Source organism: Camelina sativa, chromosome 17, assembly GCF_000633955.1.
Source record: "Camelina sativa cultivar DH55 chromosome 17, Cs, whole genome shotgun sequence".
NCBI lineage: Eukaryota > Viridiplantae > Streptophyta > Magnoliopsida > Brassicales > Brassicaceae > Camelina > Camelina sativa.
In genome coordinates, this window is record NC_025701.1 from 4322475 (window position 1) to 4341493 (window position 19019).

Below are 19019 nucleotides of genomic sequence, written 5' to 3' on the forward strand. Positions count from 1 at the left end.
GGGAAAAGAGGCAATGGAAAAACCCATAGGCGTTGAAACAAAATGATTAGGTAACAAAGGCTACTTGTCTTTCACTTGTCCTTTTTTATGAACTGTATATGATATTGTGGCTAACAAATTAAAAGCTTTTAATTGCAGGGGGAGTATGCAGATGATGAATGGTGTGAGGATTATCTACCAAGTTTTGGATCTTGAAGCTTTTTACTTAATTTTGTTTTTACTATTATGTGGATTTTTAGTTGATTTCTTGGAGACAGCTATGAATGATATCAACTGTGCTTTTGAGATGTTTTTGATTTTTGATACTTGCAAGTTGCAATAGATAGTTGATTTATTTCATGTGTGTGTGAAGGTGCAATCAAAATCAAACAAACCCGATCCATTTCTAATTACTTGGCTCAATCGTCTCCACAATCCTGTTTAGTAAAGCTTCAAAGTTAAATTGACAAATATGAATTTGGGATTATTTCCAAGGTTGTGGGTGCGATATACAAAGGGTGTGTGCATAAAGATGAGAGATTGTAACTTGCAAACGTTCATAGTTTTATTTTGATCACAATGATGAAAACTTGATTTCTCATTTACTGAAGCAATATACAAAATTTATGATCTTGCTCTCTTACTAGGTTGCATGTTAGCAGAAGAAAAACTGAAGTTATGTAAAACTTAAATCATTCAAACAAAACTCTCCGGCACATGGGGCAAGTATTTTTGCGGGAGAACCACTTCGTGATACAGCGGTCGTGGAAGACATGCAAGCATGGCAGGCGTGTGGGAACAACACCGGTCTTGGAACCCAAGAGATGCTCCAGACAGATGGAACACGGTTCTGCTTCCATCTTCAATCTCTTGAGTTCATCTCCATCGATTCTTCCTTCACAAAGCAGCCTCTGAACCTGAAGCACAGACTCCGACGGCACAACGTAGACACGCTTCGTCGTTACAGTCACGAACAGGGTTATAACGAAGCCGTTAACGCCAAAACCTAAGTTGTTTGCAGCAGAAGCGATGTGTGAGGCTAAGATTGTGCTTGACGAACGATTATACGATAGCTGATCGAGGAGGATATCACGGATGTGACTATGACAGGTGCTTTCGATACTAAAGTTGAAGTTGGGGTGGGCCTGGTGGTTCGATCCGACTAGGGTTTGGATTCCGGTGACCGGATCTTTATGGATCTTTTCAGTAATGGTTTCCATTACGACATTGACTGTGTTTTTCATCCCTTCCGACGGCGGCAGCTTTTGCTGGTGTATCTGACATTCTAGTAGAAAATTCATATTTGAGAAAAAGAAATGATTAGCTTCAGAATGTTACTGAGACCAAAAGAGTTGCAGAAGAGAAGGAAACGTAGAGATATATATAGACGTGTCGTGAAGATTGTAATATTTTCCTTTTTTAACTCTTTAACTAACAATTGTGAAGGCGTATAGCCGTATAGGGTTACGCAATGTGGGTGATAAAATATGTAAGCGCGCCTCAACGATTTTATGACCTCTATCAGCAGGCACGCGCCTTTGGTGGTGGCACGTGAGTGTGTTGTAATTTCCTTTTTTGGTCTTTCATGTCTAATCTTAGATATTAGAACATACTTACCTTACGTTACATGACATGAAATAATATTTTGTATGTGGAACTAATTAACAATCTTTTCTTCGATTGCTCCTCCCCTATCTATGACTTCGAAATAGTTTTACGAGTTTTTTAACAATTCTACCACATTAATTCTACCACATTTGGAAATTTTTCTCATTGATTCTACCACATTACATAACTCTTTTCTAGAACTACCACAAATCTATCTATACTATGAAAAGTGGTGAACTCTCTCCCTCAGCATGACACGTCAGCACTTAAGAGTGCGCCACGTATAAACTTATTTATACATATTTATTTTGGAGCACCATTGGTAAGAAAAATTCAATCAGTGTTTTATTTATAACCAAAACAAAAAAATACTCTTGAAGAATATTAATTAAGATTGAAAGTATGTATAATAATAAAAGTATTGAAAAATATTGAAATAATAGTATGAGGGTTTTGGTTATAAACTTATAATAAAAAATACAAACAACAAACAAAATTAATAATAATTAGACATCAAATCATGTAATTTGTAATATATATATATATATATATATATATATACATTTATAATAAACTCAAAAGAGGTACGTGAACGTTGTGTGGTTATTAGTGGTTTACTGCTTCAAATTTATTCTTTTACATAATGCAATAGTCTACAAATATATAGTATGACATTTAATTCGCTGCAACCAGACAATTAAAATTCATATTAAAAACGTACTCAGACTTTGGCTTAACAATTTGGATATAGAATAAATAAATTTTAGAAAAGAAACCTCATCCATTTCAACAATTTAAATATAACTATTACACCACGTATTTGAAATTACATAATTAGATTCCTAATTGTCATCTATAACGACAGTAATAAAGAACATAATAATATGAAGAGAATGTAACCACTAAACTTTTCATCTACTTTAGTCGCAAAAGTATAGCAAGAGTTGGGTGCATGTTACTTATATAAATTAAATTTATGGTAACTAAAAAAAACCAAACCATTACGTTTTATAATTATATATATTTATTAGTTAAAAATGAGATTCTTCAACTTCACATCACAGAAAATATCCAACACCAATATAAATTTGCCTATCCACACCCATTCTCCACCCACAAAGCTTCTCGTTCATAATTACATAGAAAACAGATCATTCGCTACATTCTCTTCTACCTTCTTTCACCACTTTTTAATTTAGAAAATAATTCGGTGGGTACTTGCAAAATAGATCCCACTGAAACCAAACTAATCACTTTTATTACTTTGATATTGCTAAATCGGAATCACTTTCTATCAATATGGCTGTCAAACAATCAACATCTTCAGAGCGTCAACATGAATCTATTGCTATAGATAAGCTAACAATTGGGAATTGTATGCAACATACTACTGTCCGACTTATGCGTATGTGGGAAGCTTAAAAGAAACGGAGAGCTTATGAGTCTAGATCTCCTTCTCCTTGATACAAAGGTACATCACTATTAAAATGACAACATATGATATTTATTCTAGAAAACATTCTTTACCATTACCTGACCACCTAACAACATCTAGGATTCCCTAATACAAGCTTATATTCGCCATCGTCGCATCCCTCAATATATGGATCTCCTTAAAGAAGGCCAAGTTTACACCATGAGAAATTTTGAAGTCATCCCGGTCTATGAGCATTATAGGGTTATACCGACAATAACAACGCTATACGATTCACCGACAATACAGAAGTTTGTAAGAAAGATGAAAGTCTGTGCATTATCAAAAAGGAAACTTTCAGAATGTTCACCTATGCAGAATATGTATCATACGCCAACAGCAACCTTCAGTTACCCGGTATTTCACGCCCGACTTTTGTAGCCCAAAATCATGCTCAAACATTTAATTCCCCACAAATTAATAGCAGTCAACCCATCTGTTTTTAATACATAAAAGTAGTTATAAAATTAAAATCAAGAAACTCTATTTAATTTCCCGCAGATGTTATAGGCCAGATATACTAAGCGTCCAAAGATCTAATCTGGAAGACATAAATAGTACAGAGAAAATCATAATCGTTCTCTTAATACCTTTAATGTTCTTAAAATATGATTAACTTGCATTAAAAAAAACCCTAAATCATATATACAAATAAACAAGTAATCCCGAAAACAGGTACAAGTTAAAAAAATAAAATCATATTTACAAAACGATTTACTTCATTATTAAGGTACAAGGTCGAGCTTGCAGTTCATGATGGGGAGAGCGTTGCTACGTTCGTTATATCAGACAATGACATAACAAAACTGATAAAAAAACACCAACGACAGTAATGGAGATATGGTAAGTAAACACCAAAATTTACACACTTTCAACCAACTAAGATAACAATAACACAAATATACACTTTTATATATTGTAGCGAAATGGAGCCCACACACATAACTTCCCAAATTGCTTAAGTGACCTAGCTGGGAATGAATACAAAGTAGTATAGCTATAAAGAATACTAATTCCCAACAACAACCATAATAATATCCACAAAAAGAAAAGGATAACTTCGAAGGAGAAAAAAAACTCGCATCAATTTACTTACTTTGTTTACAGTTTTCAATAATTTGAGAAAAACAAAAATGGTGTTCTAAAAAGAAATATGAAAAAGTTATATTAATATTATGAAGTTAATGAATTTAGTTTATATGACTAAGAAACAAAATGTACAACATTCATATATTTGCTAAATAAGAGCAACAAAAAAAAACAAAAACATAAAAAAACAGACCAAACCAAAGTAGGAAAAACAAACGGAAATCTACAAACATCAAATTCAAAAATTAACAATTTTTAAAACAAAATCCCGTTTATAGCAACAAAATATGTATACAAACTAGGATTTCACTCGCGGTACACCACAGGGCTAATTATAAATTATTGTATTTTAAATAATAATTTTTAATATATTTAGTTTTCAAATTCTCAATTAATTAACTTTTTCTAATTAATTAAGAATTTTGTTTAGAATTTTTTTTCTTCTTCTTACACTTTTATAAAGTTTATAACCTAATTATATTAAACTTGTTATTAGATAGAATATAAAATTCTAGATTTCTTTTGTTCTCTAGAATTAAACAGACGTATATGCCTAATATATAGTATGTTAGTGTATATTTTTATATGTATTTATTTTTTATTTTTGAATATTAAGAATGTGTTATAGTATATGTAATATTTTGTAGTTCATATACTAATAATTTATAATTTAATTTTCCAAACTATGATTACAAATCTGTAGTATATATGAAATAATACTTTTAGTGTTGAATCTATATTCCAAACCCGCCATGCTAGGCGGGTCGTGCAACATGTTCAAAGATTTTTAATCCGCAAAAACTCATCATACGAAACCCGTGAAAGTAAAAATAGTATGTGAGGCTAAAAATCACTTTTTATCAAATTATTTCTTCAAATTTTTATCAAGTAAAATATAACTTTTACAACTAAATATTTTATTAAAATCTATATCTTATTTGATACATGAGAGGTCAAATAAAATAACTAAAAGACTCATTACTATTTTCATGATTTTGGTACTTTATATATAATAATTATATCTATATAACCTCATATTTTTGGATTTTCATCAATATATCACATTAATATATACATACATACTACAATAGTTGTTGATCCGTTTTTCACCAATATATCATATTAATATATACATACATATACTACAATCTATATATATATTTTTGGAAATCGAAGTCTTTATACTATTTAAATTAATTACCAAATTAATATTTGATATTTAATGCTAATGGCATAATTGTAAATAAGTGTGAACTTCAGGATTTATTTAATAAATGTCTTCAAAAATGTATATATAGATATGAACAATTTTGAAAACACAAGCCATAACAAAAACCCGCGCGTAGCGCGGGAACTCATCTAGTATAACTTAAAAAGACTATAATAACCTTATTTTTGTTTCTTTCTTTAATCTTTAAAAAAATGATTTTTTTTATTTTGTTTTTCTTGTCAAATCTTTTTGACTTTTGTCAGACCAAATTAAAAGATTTCATGACCGAACAAAACTCAACTTTTTCTTCTTCCACTCTACATCTCTCCAAATTAGAAAATCAAGAGAGTAATTGTCATGTGAGTTATGGTAGAATAGAAAAGGAGTTTTAGGTTGTGGTAGATTTGAAAAGTTTATATCCAAACGTAGTATTCTTAACTAAATTCCCTTAATATTAATACATTTTGCCTCAGATTGAACGCTGTGGCCTGTGGGATTGTATATGACAATCGGACTGGGAGACTGAAAGATGGCAATGAAGCCAAATGAAGTATTGTGATTAGTTTTCAACATTAATGAACTGTGTTGTTTGTTTCGCCTCTGTTAAAATTTAGACTCCGAAGTTGTTGAAGACATCTTTGACATGTAATATTTGTGACAGTTACATATCGTACTCACTATTTTAGTCATATAAAACTGACTTTTATGAAAATATCATCCCTGACTTTGAGACTCAAAAAGTACATGAACCTAAGAAGGTACTAGATTGACAAATTTCTGGTTACAAACAAATTAATTAAAGCCTCAAAGCAAGGGTTGTCTTCTAAGCTTCTGCTGAAGAAGCTCCTTATCCATAGCAGTCAAGTTGAAAATAAAATGTGTAGCATAGTTGTTAGACTGTGAGAGATCCGCCATTGTCACCTGCTGTAAGGTTCAGAATCATCGTAGCAGCCTTTACAGCCCTGTTACATTTCCAATCCCACAGCAAAGGTTTAGTTAGGGCTTTAGGCAATCGATCTATCGAACAAACACAAAGAGATCAAACAGAGCACGCATATGATTCAAAGTTGTTACAATACCTAAAACAAAATATATCTACAAGTGCAAATGAAAAGATAAAAGAGTTCTGATTTACGCACAAGGTCACTCTCTTCAAATAACGCATATCATACACATGACACATAACTACCTACCAAAAGCTACAATTAGCAAGAAGAGTAACAACCCCTAGAGAGTAAGCGAGTATTTCGTCAAAAAGGCCAAGCGGATACATTTCATTAAAAGCATAAAATTTCTGAGGTTGGGTGTTACTTACCAAGCATCAGGAGCTTGATACAACGAAGCTGAGTTCCCAAAGCAGGAAGTGAGTAATTCTGTGTTGATCACGCCTGGATTTAAAGCAACCACTGCCATTCCCTCAGCTACCTCTTTTGCCACCGCTCGGCTTAAACCCTCAATCGCCCATTTCGATGCACAGTATGGTGCAACCTGCAGATCCAGTATTGGTTTCAAAAGTTAACTTCACTGTCACTGGAATCAGGTTTGACATGGAGAAATGATAAGAGTTCAAAACGAAACAGTATGGCAACCTACCAAGAATAGCATCATCTACATATACAAAAAAAAAGATACCAGAAAAGTGCCCGGACGACATGAGAGAGGGCTAAAAGAATGATTGTAGGTTTTGCAGACTATGGCAAAGGGACCAACCAAGTAATTTACATAGACCTTTCAGGTGAAGCTACAATCTCTCCCTACCACCATCTAAATTATTAACTCACCATTTTTCCTATTTCCGTGTATGATAATTTAGTAGTGTATGCTCCAATATCAGGGAAAAGTATCTAACATCAATACTATATCTGGACAAAGTCTAGCTCACGGTAATATATTACCGTAATTCCATATATCAGTAATTATCTTTGTTTCAGTTGACTTTGTTACCTTTCTGGCTAGAAGGACAAAAACACACACACAGTAACAGCTAGTGATTCAAGCAAGAGTTGATTAAGACTCACCAGGGCAGCACCAGATCTTCCCCATCCAGAAGACAGATTCACAATTATCCCTTGCTTACGTGGGAGCATCAAAGGGATAAAATGACGCAGCACATTTGCTACCCCTTTAACGTTTGTATCCATGACATTGTCAAAATCTTCTGCAGAGACTTCCCAAATCTTGCTGTTCTTATTGATAGTACCAGCGTTGTTAACTGCAACATGCATTTCCCAAGATATAAGACTACAAAAGTTGCAGTAGAAATAATGCAAAAACTTTCTGCCTAAAACTCGCAGGAGATGATAATCATCTAAACATCAAACCAACACTTCACGGGTTGCTACCCTTGAGAAAAATGAAGGGAATTCTTAGATGCCAACAAATGGTATAACGTCAAGTTTAGAATACTCAGGAACTAAAGGGAAACAATGCCATAACTGTTCTGTCTATAGAACGTAAAGAAAGGAAAAGGTCCAGAGATATAAAGCAGGCAGCGTTTATCTCAGGGTTTGATCTACCAATGAAAGATACAACAGCTACCAAACACTTTAGGAACAATTTAGTGATTTCTCCAAAACAACTAGTAGTTACAAAGAAGGGTGTGAATATATATATATACCAATGATATCTGGGACACCCTTCTTCTCCATAATAGTGTGTGCCAGTTCTTCAACACTGGTGTTTAATTTCTGCAAACATAGACCATATAAATCTTGCTAAGCTCAAAACCTTAAAAAAAATCGCAAAAGCCCCCAATAATAATTTAATTTCAACACGAAAGCAACGGATTCATCTAATTTGCAATAAGCCAATAACAGCAATCGAATTGAAGAGCAGTTAGCTTTACGACTAGAAACGCCGATCGAATATCACAAGACAAGAGAAACACGGAAGAGTCGGCGGTTAATTACCACATCGGCGGTGAGGAGGAGATGATTAGCCGGGGAGGAGAGCTCCGATTGAAGAGCAGTGAGCTTCTCTTGAGTACGAGCGCATCCTATGACAGTGTGACCTCTCTTCGCCAGCTCCAGAGCTAGGGCTCTTCCCAAACCTTTGCTCACCCCCGTTATCAGAACGGTCCTCGCCGCCGTAACAGAGTTCACAGCCCCACTGAAAGGCGTCGCAATCGTCATCGTGGCCGATTAGCTTCTCTTTTATTCGGTGCCGCGAAGAACATACAATACACTCTTTGCCATCATCTCACGAAATATCATCATCTCATGATAATTTCATGCCATTTGTAATTAGAATCAAACCGATTGGAATCAATTTAAAATTAAATCGAAGGATTATAAACCGGTTTCATTAAGATGTACCGGTTTAGTTATCGGATACGTCTTCTTAATAGTACTATTTAATTGATGTCGTCCGTTTCATCATTCTGTTTTAATTTGAATACGACTAATTTAAGACTGATCAAAGACGTTTTGATCATCACAATTAATACCATATAAGCACTGTTTTCGTATAAATAAACGGGCAATGATCTTGTTATCGTTCATCAATCAAGAACAAACGTCACATAGAGTTAATATGTTCATCAATTCTAAGATTTCTCAATTATCTCTATCAAGAATGTTCTTCTTCTTCTAGTGATCATCTCTGTTGTTGTCTCTACCAATGCTCAGCTACCACAACTTCCCTTTCCTTTTCCATTCCAACCCAGCCCCAGCATGCCAGGATTCCCCGATATTGCAAAATGTTGGTCATCCTTGATGAATATTCCGGGATGTATCACAGAAATTTCTCAAGCCATACTTAGTGGACGCTTCGGCAACATTGGTCCAGCTTGCTGCAAAGCATTTTTGGAAGGTGAAGCCAACTGCTTGCCAAAACTCCCATTCAATCCATTTCCTCCAATGTTGAAAGAGCAATGTTCAAAAATTGCAGGCGCAATTCCTCCTGCCACGAAGTAAAATTTTTAACTAAAAGAGCGATTAATCGTTTGATGTTTAGCTGTTTTCTCTCTTTTCTTCCTTGTCGATGTTTAGTTGTTTTCTTAAGCTAAAGTTAGTTTTACATTCAAGAATTACAAATTTACAATAATATAATGATAGCAATATATTAATCAAGTTTTCTTTTCAATACTAAATTATTAGTCATTATCTGATTATAATCTATAATTCTGTTTAACATAGTCAGAGCTGATCCGATCCTTCTCTCCCCCCATGACATACACACTTGGCCCATCCTTATAGATCCCCAAATAATCGTTTTTGTCAGGGCAAAGGCTAACCAACCTTGTCCATTTATAATGATTTCCATCTTAATACAAAGTATCGTTGATCGTCTTTTATCAGGACTAGGTCTTGCAACTTGCATCTAGCATCATAAATCAAGCAAAAATATTCTATCTAGCATCATAAATCAAGCAAAAATATTCTAACAACACGAAAAAGTTTTAAAAAAATTGACCCCTTCCACATTAAAAACAACTAAGTTTTTGTTTAGTTAAAACAAATCCTGCCTTACACACCTAGTTGTGTGAGTTGTTGTGTGAGTGTGACAATTAGGAAGTTCAGACCCATTAAACTTAATGTAAGATATGCGCCGCGTCATATATATTTACTCTAATGGCAGACCAAGAATATTTTTTACCGCAACCATATCTAATTTGAATTATCAACCTCGTTATTGGAATCTGAGGAAGTAATATCTATATGAGTAATTAATTAGAAATAATAATACTATAGATAGTATTACGAGATCTATAGTATTGTGTGTTCTGAGTTTATTGACATGATCAAGATGAGATTACAAAAACTATGCATTTGATTACAAAAATTATGGCAATGAATATTATTTTTGGGATTTGTGATTAGTAGTAGTACACAAATTGCATTGTTAACTTATCGTGGGTTGTGTAACTATATTCATAGCATTCCACAAGTAAATGAATAATTAATCACTCATATCAAATAACAACTCACGGAAAGAAAAAAGAAAAAACATGGTGTATTGGTGTAACAAGATAACTTCGTTTTACTCTTGTGTCTTTTAATCGAATCCTTAACATGATTACTTCTTTCGTTTATGTTATCAGTCGATTATACTATGTACTCTGGATATATTTATTTTCTCTATAATCACATCATGTCACAAGTAGTCCTTAATGTTACAGTAAAGTATCCATTTAATCACCATTATTGGCATTATCCGGAAATTACCATGCCCGATCTATGGCTTGTTGAAACTTCATCACCTTCAACGTTTTTTTTTTTTTTAGATATATTATTTTGGAAATACCATTTCTGAGATGCTATAAAGTAGGATATTTCCAGGTGGTACTCTTTACCTTAGTTTATCAGCTTGGACTGTCGATTCTGAGGAGTTGTTATAATATTCGGGAACAATGGCCGGTTGAGTTATTAGTGGACCATCTCTTATAACAATGCAAGAACTAATCATTCAAAGGCAAAGTCAACCGTTGATTATATTTTGTGGACTTGCTTTGGTTTTTTTTTTCTTTTTCATTCCCAAATTCCTCTAGAGGAAAACGAATAAGAAGCAACATGTATGTACGTACTTGTTAGTTGTTATTTATTTGGTTGAGCACTAGGAATTATCACGGTAACATTATAATTTCGTGCCACTTTGTCCCGGCTGTCCATCACGAAATATCATTTTATTTCATGCCATTTGTTATTAGAATCAAACCGATTCAAATCAATTTAAAATTAAATCGAAAGGATTAGAAACCGGTTTCATTAAGATGTACTGGCTTAGTTATCGGATACGTCTTCTTAATAGTACTATTTAATTGATGTCGTCCGTTTCATCATTCTGTTTTAATTTGAAAACGACTAATTTAAGACTCCAAGACGTTTTGATCATCACAATTAATACCATATAAGCACTGTTTCGTATAAATAAACGGGCAATGATCTTGTTATTTTTCATCAGTCAAGAACAAACTTCACATAGAGTTAATATTTTCATCAATTCTAAGATTTCTCAATTATGTCTACCAAGAATGTTCTTCTTCTTCTAGTGATCATCTCTGTTGTTGTCTCTACAAATGCTCAGCTACCACAATTTCCCTTTCCTTTTCCATTCCAACCTAGCCCTGGTATGCCAGGATTACCCGATATTGCAAAATGTTGGTCATCCTTGATGAATATTCCAGGATGTATCACAGAAATTTCTCAAGCCATACTTAGTGGACGATTTGGCAATATTGGTCCAGCTTGCTGCAAAGCATTTTTGGAAGGTGAAGCCAATTGCTTGCCGAAACTCCCAATCAAGCCATTTTTTCCTCCAATGTTGAAAGAGCAATGTTCAAGAATTGCAGGCGCAATTCCTCCTGCCACGAAGTAAAATTTAAACTATAAGAGCTATGTTAATCGTTTGATGTTTAGCTGTTTTCTCTCTATTATTCCTTGTCGACGTTTAGTTGTTTGCTTAAGCTAAAGTTAGTTTTACATTCAAAGATTACAAATTTACAATAATGTTAGCAATATATGAATAAGTTTTCTTTTCAATAAATTATCAGTCATTATCTCGTTATGATCTATATAATTCTGTTTAACATGGTCACTAGTCAGAGCTGATCCGATCCTTCTCTCCCATCATGACATACACACTTGGCCCATCTTATAGGCCCCCATAATAAGCCCAGATAATCGTTTTGGTCAAGGCAAAGGCTAAAACAACCTTGTCCGTTTATAACGATTCCATCTTAACACGAAGTATAGTAGATCGTCCTTTATCAGGACTAGGTCNGGCCCATCTTATAGGCCCCCATAATAAGCCCAGATAATCGTTTTGGTCAGGGCAAAGGCTAAACAACCTTGTCCGTTTATAACGATTCCATCTTAACACGAAGTATAGTAGATCGTCCTTTATCAGGACTAGGTTTTGCAACTTGCATAATCAAGCACAAACATTCTAACAATACGAAAAAGTTAAAAAGAAAAATTGATCGCTTCCCCATTAAAAACAACTAAGTTTTTGCTTAGATTCATAAAACAAATCCTACCTTACACTGAGTTGTGAGTTGTTGTGTGAGTGTGACAATTAGGAAGTTTGGAGCCATTAAACTTAATGTAAGATATGCGCCGCGTCATATTACTCATATTTGTTACCTAATGACAGACCTAGAAAATATTTTACCGCAAACATATCTATTTTGAATTATCAACCTTGTAACTGAATCTGAGGAAGTAATATATAGGAGTAATTAACTAGAAATAATAATATAGATCTCGTAATCTTTATATAAAAATATTTATAAACGTATGATTGTGTGTTGTGGAGTTTGTTAGGGTGACATGATCAAGATGAGAGGATACGTGATGTTGCGCGCCGAATTTTTATAATTATACTTATAAGAACAATATATATGATAATAAGAATAAAATCAAGAAGAAAACAAATATAATAAGACATAACTATCAATTATAAATGAATGCTGAAAATGCAGATTTGATTGGTTGGTTAAGGTTTGATTTGAACCATCTGTAAATTGCCAGCCTGAGTGTTGCTGTATTAATGAATTGCATGTCACAACTTGTTTATGTTTACATCACAAACTCTCTTGTCCTTTTTCGTCTCTTCTTTTATTCAGTTTATCACACGATAATAATAATTAATTACTTTGAACAATTTTTAAAAATTTTGTCAACAAAAAAGGTTAACTGTTATATTTCAACTATTATTATGTTAAACGTTATTTGTAAAAAACTAACGAGTCCATAAAAAAAGACTGTCAAATATAGAATTCTCATAAGAAAAGTATGAGTTACATATGCCAAAAAATTTAAAGTACGTATTAATATACTAGTTTTCAAATTACATTATATTTAGAATACTCTTATCAAATAATTCCAAAAATACAGTCGGTGTGTTAAGATGTTCTGATCCAATGTAATAACAAGACAAACAAAAGGTGTAGCAAATTAATTATTTCTATACAAAAAGTGGCAAAAGAGGAAAGGAGAAGTCAAAGCATGGTATAGCATTAGTACCATGCCCACTTCATCATGAACATGAAGTCGTATATACACGTTAATGTGTATGTGTGCATGTGTGTATTATAAACCGGTTTCATTAAGATGTACTGGCTTAGTTATCGGATACGTCTTCTTAATACTATTTAATTAATGTCGTCCGTTTCATCATCGGACGTTTTGATTCTGTTTTAATTTGAAAACGACTAATTTAAGACTCCAAGACGTTTTGATCATCACAATTAATACCATAGCACTGTTTTCGTATAAATAAACGGGCAATGATCTTGTTATTGTTCATCAGTCAAGAACAAACTTCACACAGAGTTAATATTTTCATCAATTCTAAGATTTCTCATAATGTCTATCAAGAATGTTGTTCTTCTTCTAGTGATCATATCAGTTGTTGTCTCTACAAATGCTCAGCTACCACAACTTCCCTTTCCATTTCCATTCCAACTCAGTCCCGGCATGCCAGAGTTCCCCGATATTGCAAAATGTTGGTCATCCTTGATGAATATTCCGGGATGTATCACAGAAATTTCTCAAGCCATACTTAGTGGACGATTTGGCAACATTGGTCCAGCTTGCTGCAAAGCATTTTTGGAAGGTAAAGCCAACTGCTTGCCAAAACTCCCAATCAATCCATTTTTTCCTCCAATGTTGAAAGAGCAATGTTCAAAAATCGCAGGCGCAATTCCTCCTGCCACGAAGTAAAATTTTAACTATAAGAGCTATGTTAGTCGTTTGATGTTTAGCTGGTTTCTCTCTATTCTCCCTTAATTGTCGATGTTTAGTTGGTTTCTTAAAGTCAAAGTTAGTTTTACATTCAAGAATTACAAATTTACAATAATATAATGATAGCAATATATTAATCAAGTTTTCTTTTCAATACTAAATTATTAGTCATTATCTGATTATAATCTATAATTCTGTTTAACATAGTCACGCCTCATCAAACATCTCGTCCGTTCTTATGGTTATTTAGATTTTGAAAGGAAACAACACTCTCTCGTCGAGTCGTCGGAGCTGATCCGATTCATCGGCACATCCGCTGATATGACCGTCTCTCTTAAAAATGCAAGAACTACTTATACTTTTCACTGTTCAACATAACAAAATTCGATTTTCACCCCGACTCTTTCAACTTTTCAACTTATAAAACTAAAATATTTACAGATGAGAAACTAAGATATGACGAGGCCAACAAAGTCATAAGAACATCTCGTATTTGGTTTCGTACTGAGGTCATCACACTGGTCTCCAACGCTCAAACTCTTCTTCGACTTCCTCTGATTCCTCAGCAAATTTACGACTCTTGTCGTCTGAGTTTTGTGACCGTCTTCTTTTTCTATGGCGATGAGGTCTCTCATTGTGTGTTTCTCTATCTGAACCCTCCTCACTTGATAAACCACTTCGTCGTTTCCCTTTCCTGCTTCGATCAGAGTTAGGATCTTGAGACTTGTATCTGTGCCTCTCTTTGCTTTTGCCCCTATCTTCTTTATCTGACCAACATTCTGCGGGAGGACTAGTTTCTACACTTCTCTTCCTGTCATTTTCTCCGTTAACTCGAAGGTCTGATCCTTTACTCTGATGATGTCTACTCTCAGTTGAATCTTCCTCGTGCGAATATCTTGAGCTGCTTCTTTCATGCCGATGTTTAGACCTTTCTCTCTGTGACTTATCACAAACTGTATGAACCCTATCATGTTCATGACTCTCCTCTTGATCAGCTAATGACCCTTCCCTACTGTATTTTCTTGAACTCCTGCGCGGTTTCCTGTCCTTTTCATCGTCCATCTGTTCTTCAGCTTCTGAATCTGTCCTTCTTATGGATTTTCGTTTGTGACTCGTTTCTCTCCTAGCATTGTCATCTCCATCAGGAAAATCATCATCAGAATACCTCCCATGAGTTCTTTTCCTTATCACCCTATGTCCAGGAGAGTGTTCAGACCATCTGCTATCACGATGAAATTTGTCCTTAGCGTACCGTCGTTCTTTATATATCTCCCTCTCTAAACTACCGTCTCTGCTAGGGCTGTCATCTCCATCATGGCAGTTCACGGCATCCCTACTATGTTTGTCTCCATGAGTACTGTCCCGAGTTTCACCATGATTTTTACGGCTCCGATAGGAAGACTTAGATCCAACATTCGCACGATCATGGTCCCTTGATATAGATCTTCTTGAAGGTTGCCTGACATGGAAACAAAACACATGAGCATGATGCTACATAACCAAATTAAGCAGGATATACGCTGATAATTTAGTTAACGATGAGGATCCTCAAAAGCTAGAACTCCAACTATAAAGCTACCTACCTGTGTGAATCTGTTTGTAGATCTGATCTCGAATCATTTAATGACCCTAACAATTCATGCTCCAGGTGCTTTTCATCTGAATAACCAAATAAAGCAATCATTTTGTGAATCCAGAATCTTGGAGGTGGTTTGTCATGGTCCGCCCATTCGTAGTCTCCACCAGGATTGCGGAAACAATGGATAAAATTGCAAGCAGATCCACGAGAACAAGTCTGTAAAATGGATGATAATCATGAACTAGCGATAAGCAAGAAGTTTGAATCTCAGATTAAGAACCAGATGAAGAGTCATACTTTAAGCCTGGACTTCATGTACTCCCCACATATGGCAACTTTCCATTTTGAGATGTTGACAAACTCGCATTTCACCTGACAAGGATGTGCAATTATCAATGTACCTGTTTACCAGCAAAGTATCACAAATCAAGCCTCCAGAGTCCAGACTAACAATGTACCTGTTTACCAGCAAAGTATCGACCATTAATGGACTGGTAAGCAAGACTAGCTGATTCTAATGATCTGTAGTGTACGTATACATTGCCCTTCAAGTGGAATGAGCCATTTCTACACACCTGAAATGGATAAAAATTTTGTTTTTGAGAAAAGAAAGGGTAGAAAAAAAGGTCGGAAGACAACACATATCTACAAAGGGAAGAGAGGGGGCAGAATAAAATCAACAAACCTTGAAATTAATAAGTTCTCCATACTTTTGAAATTCTGTATGAACATCTTCATAAAATTCTTCATAACAACGTTCGGCCTCCTCATCTGTATACTGCAAGGAAGCCGGGGAAAAAAAAAAGAGTAAACTATAGTAAGTGACTAAAAGCAAGGAAACCAGGTGAAATATAATGCATGTGATCTCCACTCGTTTTAATATCAAGCATACCAGGATAGCTACAGCCTTACTATATTATAACTGCATTGGTCTGTTCAGACACTAATAGCTCAGAGCAGCCAGCACGTATGAAGGACACTATTCTGTTCTTAATTCAGCAAAATCAAGCAACTCCGAGGTAATGAGAATCGTATGAATCATTTGTTACATATCATTCACTCCCACAAGCAAATTAAAAAACACTCAAAGAACAGGATATGAATTACTGACAAACAAGCTACAGTCTCTGGTACTGCTATCACGGCAAGAGAGGGCACAAATAGAAGCCACATTTTCTGTGATCGAGATAACTATCACCTAATAGCTAATCTATCAATCAGGTAGGATACAAACAAGTGAACCGCAACTCCAACCCCGCCCAGGTTATAATCATGCACCTCCACTGAAGGGGAACCATCAATGTCTGATGTAAGTTAAAGAAGCGGTAACAAGGACTAAAAATAAAAACAAGCAGCATAATTCTGTAAATTCAAGAGCACACAGCAAAACAAAACAGAAAAGAGGCAGAGGAACTGTGGTAATTTAAAATCAGATAATGAAGCTGAAAAGTAATAGAGAAGAACTAATATCATCAGGATACTAGCATCACGAGAAGACATCGGTTACAGACCTCAAGCCCCTCATCCTGTTCCCAAGCAATACCAGGACCATTATACATGTTCTTCATAAGTAATGTGCAAGATTTACTAGGGTAGAAATGAACTCTGCTACAACGCGGCCCAAACCGACAAGCTCCAGTTTTCAAATGGAAAGGACAATGAGCTTTATCCTGGGGATTGAGAGAAACAACAAAGCGAAGTTACTAAAAGAACATAAGAATGGTACCTAAAACTAATACCATCTCAATCAACGAATACGACAAGCACCTGCTCAGTTCCAAAGTTGGGTACTTGTTGCGCAACATTCTCCAAAATCTGTTGCGCAGAACTAACATTCTGATAGTTGGCACAAGCTTCAGTTCCCGGAGGTAGAGGATTTGATGTAGGCCTGTCAGAAATCTGAAAAACAAACTCCACATTGGAACTCTAGACAAAAAAAAATCTAAACACTGAAGACTGCAGGCATGTTCACCTAGATAATGGTTTACCTGGTTTCCATCCACCTGAACTACGGGCTTCTTTGGAACCCTCACTTTGTTCTTTCTGAGAATGATCTCATTTCCCTGGAATATAATTTCTGGAGGCCCTTCTTCGATATATTCATATTCACCATCCTCATCCTCACCACACTCATCGTTCCCACTAGCCTGCCAAAAGAATAAGGACATGTAATTCAAACTTAAGATCTCCTACAATGAATTCGACAGCAACCAAAGTGGGAGCATCAATAAGATAAGAGAACCCTAACAGTACCTCAAGCTTTCTCAACTCGTCTAGATCCTTCCAACGCCTCTCTTCCTCTTCTCGCTTCGCTTCTTCTTCCTCTTCTTTCTTCCTCTTAATCTCCATAGCCTCTCTCCAAGCTCTCTCACTCTCCTCGAACTCCTTCAACTCCTTCTCTCTCATCCGCGCCTCCTCTTCCTCAATCGCCTTCAGCCTCTCCTGTTCCGCCGGATCGTTTAACTTAGCCTCCGTCTCCTCTCTCTCCTTCTCCGCTATCTCTTTCCTCACCTGCTTCCTCTTCAATTTCTTCATCGCTTTTCGCTTCTCCTTACGACTCATCTCCGCCGCTTTCTCTTTCTTCTCTTCAAAACCTTCCATCTCCCCCGCCACTTCCTCGTGTCGCTCCCCTTCTTCCTTTTCCTTCTTCTGCTCCATTCTTTTCCGATAGCGTTAACCGCACCCTCTCGCTTCCCGGTAGTGGAAACACACAATTTTAATTTGAAGGGTATTAATTCGGTTAGCTTGAACCGAAACCGTATAGTAAAGAAATCGAAATAAAATTGGATCAAACCATACCAAACCGGAGAACCCTAGTTGGTTTAGCTATGAATCATCTGAGATTTCAATTGCAGGTTTTGGGGATCAAGCAGATTGTAAATATCTCCACTGTCTTCACACTTTTGATTTGTAAATTTCTCAAAAAAGTTCGAATCTTTCTCCATTTTATATACAGCGACGGTTTCACCGGATGCGAGATACGAGCACCGTAATCAAACTTATACCTTTGTGAGTAACACTGCTTAAATTACTCGTCTTTTTTGTTTTTTTGGGTTTCGTATACTTTTTGGACTTTGCATACTAAAGTCAGCTTTTTGTTGTGAGCTTTGTAGATTGCTTAAGCTTTTATCCAAAATTGCATGCGTTGTTCATCCTTCTCGGGTTTCAGTTTGTCTCTTGAAGACGCCCTTCATCTTCTCCAACGTTTCTTCAACTCTTCAAACCAGATTAAGCAGATTCACACTGTCCTCTTTACCAGCAACGCATTGGTCGCTTCGAGATGGAAAACGAAATGCGTCTACAACACTCTCATTCGATCTTATCTTACTACAGGACAATCCAAGACCTCTCTTGCTCTCTTCACCCACATGCTTGCAAGCCAAGTCCGACCAATCA

At 35.4% G+C, this 19019-nt stretch overlaps 7 protein-coding genes across 7 annotated transcripts in view; 4 read left to right on the forward strand and 3 right to left on the reverse strand.

Annotated features, from left to right (window-relative positions):
* Nucleotides 672-1199, reverse strand: LOC104759145 (E3 ubiquitin-protein ligase RNF13-like). Its single transcript, XM_010482107.1, has one exon. It carries the CDS (start codon nt 1197-1199, stop codon nt 672-674), a length of 528 nt encoding a protein of 175 aa, XP_010480409.1.
* On the reverse strand, nt 5984-8560 carry LOC104755241 (NADPH-dependent pterin aldehyde reductase). The gene is made up of 5 exons (XM_010477590.2): nt 8270-8560; nt 7978-8047; nt 7379-7572; nt 6676-6848; nt 5984-6322 (listed from the first exon to the last, which is right to left on the reverse strand). The coding sequence occupies exons 1-5, from the start codon at nt 8489-8491 to the stop codon at nt 6253-6255; spliced, it is 729 nt and encodes a 242-aa protein (XP_010475892.1). The 5' UTR covers nt 8492-8560; the 3' UTR covers nt 5984-6252.
* LOC104759146 lies at nt 8669-9274 on the forward strand. The gene is made up of 2 exons (XM_010482108.1): nt 8669-8705; nt 8910-9274. The coding sequence occupies exons 1-2, from the start codon at nt 8669-8671 to the stop codon at nt 9272-9274; spliced, it is 402 nt and encodes a 133-aa protein (XP_010480410.1).
* On the forward strand, nt 11273-11745 carry LOC109130002. The gene has a single exon (XM_019239110.1). The coding sequence runs from the start codon at nt 11319-11321 to the stop codon at nt 11673-11675; it is 357 nt and encodes a 118-aa protein (XP_019094655.1). The 5' UTR covers nt 11273-11318; the 3' UTR covers nt 11676-11745.
* LOC109130001 lies at nt 13621-14032 on the forward strand. Its single transcript, XM_019239109.1, has one exon. The coding sequence runs from the start codon at nt 13667-13669 to the stop codon at nt 14021-14023; it is 357 nt and encodes a 118-aa protein (XP_019094654.1). The 5' UTR covers nt 13621-13666; the 3' UTR covers nt 14024-14032.
* Nucleotides 14377-18281, reverse strand: LOC104755242 (zinc finger CCCH domain-containing protein 5-like). The gene is made up of 9 exons (XM_010477591.2): nt 17877-18281; nt 17612-17770; nt 17391-17522; nt 17135-17293; nt 16309-16401; nt 16082-16198; nt 15921-15995; nt 15628-15839; nt 14377-15503 (listed from the first exon to the last, which is right to left on the reverse strand). The coding sequence occupies exons 1-9, from the start codon at nt 18279-18281 to the stop codon at nt 14558-14560; spliced, it is 2298 nt and encodes a 765-aa protein (XP_010475893.1). The 3' UTR covers nt 14377-14557.
* The window catches only part of LOC104759147 (putative pentatricopeptide repeat-containing protein At1g10330), a 3388-nt gene continuing 2658 nt past the window's right edge, over nt 18290-19019 (forward strand). Inside the window, exons 1-2 of the mRNA XM_010482109.2 lie at nt 18290-18632; nt 18737-19013. Coding sequence (XP_010480411.2) covers nt 18764-19013 — 250 coding nt within the window. The 5' untranslated portion in view covers nt 18290-18632; nt 18737-18763. The remainder of the gene's footprint in view (nt 18633-18736; nt 19014-19019) is intronic.

Bases quoted from the DNA above. Each gene is read 5' to 3' on its own strand.
- LOC104759145 (XM_010482107.1), bottom strand. From the start codon at position 1,199: ATGGAAACCATTACTGAAAAGATCCATAAAGATCCGGTCACCGGAATC.
- LOC104755241 (XM_010477590.2), bottom strand. From the start codon at position 8,491: ATGACGATTGCGACGCCTTTCAGTGGGGCTGTGAACTCTGTTACGGCG. The intron at 8,048-8,269 runs GTAATTAACCGC...CTATGTTTGCAG, and splicing joins TCCTCCTCACCGCCGATGTG to AAATTAAACACCAGTGTTGA. The intron at 6,323-6,675 runs GTAAGTAACACC...GAAATGTAACAG, and splicing joins TATCAAGCTCCTGATGCTTG to GGCTGTAAAGGCTGCTACGA.
- LOC104759146 (XM_010482108.1), top strand. From the start codon at position 8,669: ATGTACCGGTTTAGTTATCGGATACGTCTTCTTAATA. The intron at 8,706-8,909 runs GTACTATTTAAT...ATCAATTCTAAG, and splicing joins TCGGATACGTCTTCTTAATA to ATTTCTCAATTATCTCTATC.
- LOC109130002 (XM_019239110.1), top strand. From the start codon at position 11,319: ATGTCTACCAAGAATGTTCTTCTTCTTCTAGTGATCATCTCTGTTGTT.
- LOC109130001 (XM_019239109.1), top strand. From the start codon at position 13,667: ATGTCTATCAAGAATGTTGTTCTTCTTCTAGTGATCATATCAGTTGTT.
- LOC104755242 (XM_010477591.2), bottom strand. From the start codon at position 18,281: ATGGAGCAGAAGAAGGAAAAGGAAGAAGGGGAGCGACACGAGGAAGTG. The intron at 17,294-17,390 runs GTGCTTGTCGTA...CTCAATCCCCAG, and splicing joins CCAACTTTGGAACTGAGCAG to GATAAAGCTCATTGTCCTTT. The intron at 15,996-16,081 runs GTACATTGTTAG...CATCCTTGTCAG, and splicing joins GATACTTTGCTGGTAAACAG to GTGAAATGCGAGTTTGTCAA.